The 5,248-nt window shown below is 34.3% G+C and overlaps 2 protein-coding genes across 3 annotated transcripts; one reads left to right on the top strand and one right to left on the bottom strand.

Moving 5' to 3' along the window:
• Nucleotides 1-329: 329 nt before the first annotated feature.
• Nucleotides 330-3,414, top strand: LOC107779825 (uncharacterized). 2 transcript variants are annotated; one of them, XM_016600321.2, is made up of 4 exons: nucleotides 331-627; nucleotides 1,161-1,228; nucleotides 1,334-2,239; nucleotides 3,135-3,414. In XM_016600321.2, exons 1-4 carry the CDS (start codon nucleotides 477-479, stop codon nucleotides 3,138-3,140), a joined length of 1,131 nt encoding a protein of 376 aa, XP_016455807.1. In that variant the 5' UTR covers nucleotides 331-476; the 3' UTR covers nucleotides 3,141-3,414. The 2 variants fall into 2 exon arrangements, with proteins under 2 accessions (XP_016455806.1, XP_016455807.1); XM_016600320.2 differs by lacking the exon at nucleotides 3,135-3,414 and having other exon boundaries at nucleotides 330-627; nucleotides 1,334-2,430.
• Nucleotides 3,415-3,672: 258 nt separating this feature from the next.
• On the bottom strand, nucleotides 3,673-4,929 carry LOC142180176 (F-box protein At5g07610-like). The gene is made up of 3 exons (XM_075251118.1): nucleotides 4,872-4,929; nucleotides 4,192-4,572; nucleotides 3,673-4,058 (listed from the first exon to the last, which is right to left on the bottom strand). Exons 1-3 carry the CDS (start codon nucleotides 4,927-4,929, stop codon nucleotides 3,673-3,675), a joined length of 825 nt encoding a protein of 274 aa, XP_075107219.1.
• Nucleotides 4,930-5,248: the final 319 nt, after the last annotated feature.

Below are 5,248 nucleotides of genomic sequence, written 5' to 3'. Positions count from 1 at the left end.
ATGATGTAGTATGTTTGGTTTGAATATTATATTTTAAATTAAAATATTAAAGTATATTCTATTCGGATATTGTATTCCAAATTAGAATATTGTGGTATGTTTGGTTTGAATATTGTAGTTGTTACAGGTATATTCCGTTTGGATATTGTATTCCAAATTAGAATAATGTGGTAAATTAGATTTGGATTGTATTCTAAAATAGAATATTATGATACGTTTTAGAATATAAGGAGGTATAACATGTAATATTTTTGGGATATTTGACGTAATTTCTAAACTTAGGTATATCAAGTGAGTTTTATAAAAAGGTATATGAGTTAACTTCCCCGAAAAAATACCTCTTCAATTGGGCGGTAAACCACTAAACCCTTCATTTCATATAATTGCCACAACAGAGCTAAAACCCTTGGCCGTTTCTGCTTCTGTTCGTCAGCTTCTCCGGAGCTCTTCAGCCGTCGTGCTTCGCGGCACATTCAATGGTGAAACGTCATCGCGAAGAAACCGATTCCAATGGAGCGCCGGCAGTTGAACCTGCGACGTCGTCCAGCACGGTTTTCATAGATACCAACTTTGATACTCACTTGGCTTTAATTGTCTCCGACTCTGATTCTGTCTTCGATCTCAAAAGTAATTTTCCCCTTTTCTCAATTATATATAGTACGTATTTTTTAATTTTTTACTGGTTGCTGTTTTATACATTTTCATCCCTGGATGCTCTGTTAGTAAAATTACTTTAACTCATTATTATTAAAAAAAATGTCGAGACATTGGGTGCATTTGCACTCACTGCTTGTATGTTGGGTATGTCAAAAAGGTAAAAATTGTTGGTTAATTTTGTATTAGTTTAAGTTCTATGCACTGAATGTGTAAAAATATTAACACAATTGGTCACTTATTAGGTAATCACAAGTTAATCTCTTGATAATATTAATTGTTAATCTTGTAAGAATGGTAACTGACCTGTTATCACATGTTAAATTTGGTGTTAATTTTTTTAAAAAATTGTCGGTGTATGCAACTTAAATCCATTTTGTATCCCGAGTATAAATTTCGCATTGTTGGTACTAATTTGCTTATAAGTGATTTTAGATTCTCAATCACCGAATGATTAAGTTACAAAAGAGTTGAGTTGCCTGATGCGACGTGTTTGTGTTAAGCAGAAAAGGTTGTGTTTGAACATTTAAGGTGCTTTCCTGAGATGAAAGAATTGAAGATTTCTTCAGTGAAGGTCTGTTGCTAATCCTCCAACTCACTGTTTTTTTTGTCTATCTTTATATATCTATATATTCTTGTAAAACCATGACGATCGACGCCTTTTGTTATTCCTAAAAAGGTGAAACGGAGAGGACATTACTATCACCTGTCCGATACTATGCTTGTCAGAAGTGTTTTTGAGGGTATAAAAAATGGCTGGTTCCTTTCGGTTGATGCTTCTAGCTGTGACCAAGGGTTACTTTGCATCACATATGCGCAAACTGAGGCTGACAGTCATTCGTTCAATGAAATGGCTAAAGAGAAGGGTTTTGATACTAATGAACCTCACATAGCTCATGGAAACTTGACATCAGCCTCCATCGTGAAACAGAAGAACGTTGCGAAGGTCATTGGTGAATTCAAGACTATGGATGAATTGCAGCAACTTTATCTCGGAGCTGGTCCTGTGGCTAAGAAGCGTCGCATAAAAGGTGTAGTCACAGATACCCACACTTCAAAGCATGGCATAGATAATGATGATTCTGAATTTAAGATTGTTGGAAATGATAGTAATGAAGGAGAACGAGAGCATATAAACATGAAATCGAAAAATGCCAGTGCTGAACCCAGTAATAAGATGTCAAAATTTGGAAAGAAGAAATGTAGGATGGGTGGGGCGAGTGCTGAAATCTCTAGTGTGCAGGACGCTCAATGTGGGAATAGGAACAATGATGCACTTGACGAAACATCGCAGTGTGGGACTATTGCGAATAAAGTGAAAAAACCGGATAGCTGTCAGGGTTCCACCGGGTTTAATCATAGGGATGTTGCAATTCCGGAGAACTCCACAGAACATAGACCAATAATAAAGGCGGCTTTAGCAGAAGCGTTAGAGGACCAATCTTTGAGAACTAATACTGCCCATCAGAAAAGGAAAAAGAAGAAGGTAAAGGACTCATCCACGTGCCATGATGGAGTTGAAATGAAGATCTTTGACAAGTTGACTGATGTTGACACTACTATTCAATCTGGACTGAAAGAAACGGTATGCATTCGCAGAAAAGAGCAAGATTGTCTGATTTAAACGTTCACTTTTACAATAGAACAAGTGTAAACAGGTCTCAATGCTTATCAAAAGGAGAAATGAACAACGACAAAAAGATAAGTTTAAAAATGGTGAACTTTGTAATTGAAAATGGTTAGCAATTGAAAATTTATAACCTGTCTTATTTATAATACTACCAAGTATAAGAGTATACACACTGCAGTTCACAAATAGTTATACTTACCTCTAAGTAATGAAAGAAGAAACCTTTAAAGTAGTACTTCCGCTACTTTTTACTGATGTTCATAAGTAGGTTAACTTGATTTTTCTTAAAAGAGCAGTTACTTTTGAATGATATTTGTAAGCTAGACCATATTTTCTTGACCAAAAGCATGAAAGGTGATCCAAGTCGAAAAAACGACTCAGTAGAGAGACTTGCTACTAATTCAAATGCAAAGTCATGCTCCTTAAATGATTAAATTTACTGCAGTATCACCTTATGCGTTAAATGACCACAATAGCTGGAAATTCAGAAACTATTATTTTAAGACTTAGAATATATAGTACATTGAACCAAAAAAATCACAATACTGTCCAGATAGCAATAGCTACTCATTCCGTCTTGGTAACAAGTTGGATTTATAATGTCCATGACACAGTATTTTGTGCACTCCTGCTCTTTATCCCCCCTTCTAATTGTTAAATTCTGTTCTTTTCCTTCGATAAATAGATCTACCTACAAATTTTTTCAGATTCTATGTACTGCACTTCTGACCATTTATCTTATAATTAACTATCTGATATTTTATGGTTGCGATATATTATTCTATTTAACTTCTTATATTATGCTTCATTTTTTATATATAAGTGTTAAGGTATCTTTTTCCCCTTTCAGGTATGAGAATGATCAAAGGTGCCCTAAAAATTATAGGTGAAGCAATATGTTTTGTTGTTACAGGAGACGACATGTCACTTTTGCTGGAGTTTCTTGTCCATACAAAATAGTGAAATATTGGCCTAGTTGAGAAACTAGAAACTGGTTGGAAAAAAAATCAGTTTCATGAATCTGATTCAAAATATCAAAATCATTTTGTATGTAGTAACCAACATCACAAAGTACATCTTACCTTGAAAAGTGCTTCTTAGAACAAGGATTAAAGATCAATACAAAAAAAAGAACAAAATGTGTTAATTAAAACCCACCACTTGTACCATTGCATGTTGTATGTCCCGTTTGTTTCCTACCCAAAATGGATTTTCAGACAAATAATCCACAAGTTTTGGATAGCTCCTTCATATCATAAACACGCAATAGCAACTTACACAAGTTTGTACAAGAACTATCCTCCAAGTTGATAGACAAAACCATGGCCGCGGGCTGTGTGCATATGACCAAGTACCGATTTTCATCTCCACATATAAGAGAGAGAAAATTAATATATCTGATACTTGCAGCACCAAGAGGAATAGTCTTTTTCAAATTCAAAATTATCTAAGCGATAACCCCTTTTTGAGCGAATGTAATATAGACGGTCTTTCAAGCTTCCAAAATACATAGCTTCCCTTCTTTTAGACGGCATTGGATACGGATGAAGGCTCTCTGTATCAAGATCAAAATAGATAGAAGTCTCAGATTTATATGCTGGCCAAAATATTGCTCTATTTACGAAAACCTCATTGTTAAAGTCCACGCTTCTTACAGCTGATTTTGAAATTTGACATGTCAAATTCCTCCACAAATTAGTCTCTGAAGAATATATTCCCATCTCAAAATTCTCGTCAGAAGAGCTAAGACGACGATCAGAACTTACATGAATAACTTTAAAAAGAGACGATACAGAATAATCGAAAGCCAAAGTCGTGTAGAAAATCAGCAGCATCACCATATCTATGTTCAGTATGTATATATGTTATTTCAGGAAGAGAAATAAATTGGTTTGTAGTCGGATTACAGACATAGTATTTGCATATAGGGTTTATAGTTCTTTCCTTTTTCACGGTGCGACAAACAAGTAAACCACCACAAGAATTCAAAATCACAACACCTTCGCCATAAGGATTTTGCAAACCTTTGAGAGAAGCGTCAGAGTGGATTAATCCATTATCAGTAAAAGAAATATAGAAGTACTTAAAACTCTTGTTGTCTTTGCGCCAAAATCTATTGACAAAAAGGCTACCCAAAGAAGGAGTTTTAAGCCTCCAAAAGGAAACAAATTTAGGATCAGAGATTAGAGATTGCCATCTTTTACAAACAAGTTTGCATTTGAACAGTGGCTTTGGTGAGAGGAGGAGTAAAATAGTTGTAAGAATATCATTGTTGCCTTCAACTGCTTCTGCAGAAGCAAAATAAACAATTTTTTCACCACTAGTTTTTAGTTTTGGTAGAGCTTTTTATTCGTTTGTTTGTAAGCATAATGAAAGATTTTGTTTAGTTCCAATAAGGTTAATGACTATTTATAATTGGATAATAAAGGAAGAGGTAACAATAATTGTCTTTGATTAATGAACCAAGAAAACTGCAACGATCGACTAGAATTAAATGCGAGGAGACCAAAGGTTTCTTTTCCTCTCTTCCTTCTTATGGCTATTTAATTTATTGGCAAAACATATATTTGAAAACAATAAAAGTTACCATCAACCTTTTCGTTTACAGTGAGATTAAATGGAGTTTTGTTAAATAGATTTCTCATTTAACAAACTTATACTAGTACCAATTATTCGACATTTTGTTGATTCACATATTTAAAGACGTAATATATTCCATTTGGCAAAAGAACTCTGCTATTTGGTCACACTCATAATGGCCCAACGATGGCCATACCCGTGAAATACCCTTAAAACCCCTGATTTCATATTTGGCTTAACATCCATTATTTTCCTCCAAAATATTTCCCTCCCAAACAAGCTAATGACTATTGATTATCCCAAAACATTGATCCTATAAAACCATCATTCTCTCAAAAGCCTTCGTATGTATACGTATACTGTTATATATATTTTTTAAAAATA

This window comes from Nicotiana tabacum, chromosome 4, assembly GCF_000715075.1.
Source record: "Nicotiana tabacum cultivar K326 chromosome 4, ASM71507v2, whole genome shotgun sequence".
Lineage (NCBI taxonomy): Eukaryota > Viridiplantae > Streptophyta > Magnoliopsida > Solanales > Solanaceae > Nicotiana > Nicotiana tabacum.
This window is presented reverse-complemented; position numbering and strand designations above follow the sequence as displayed.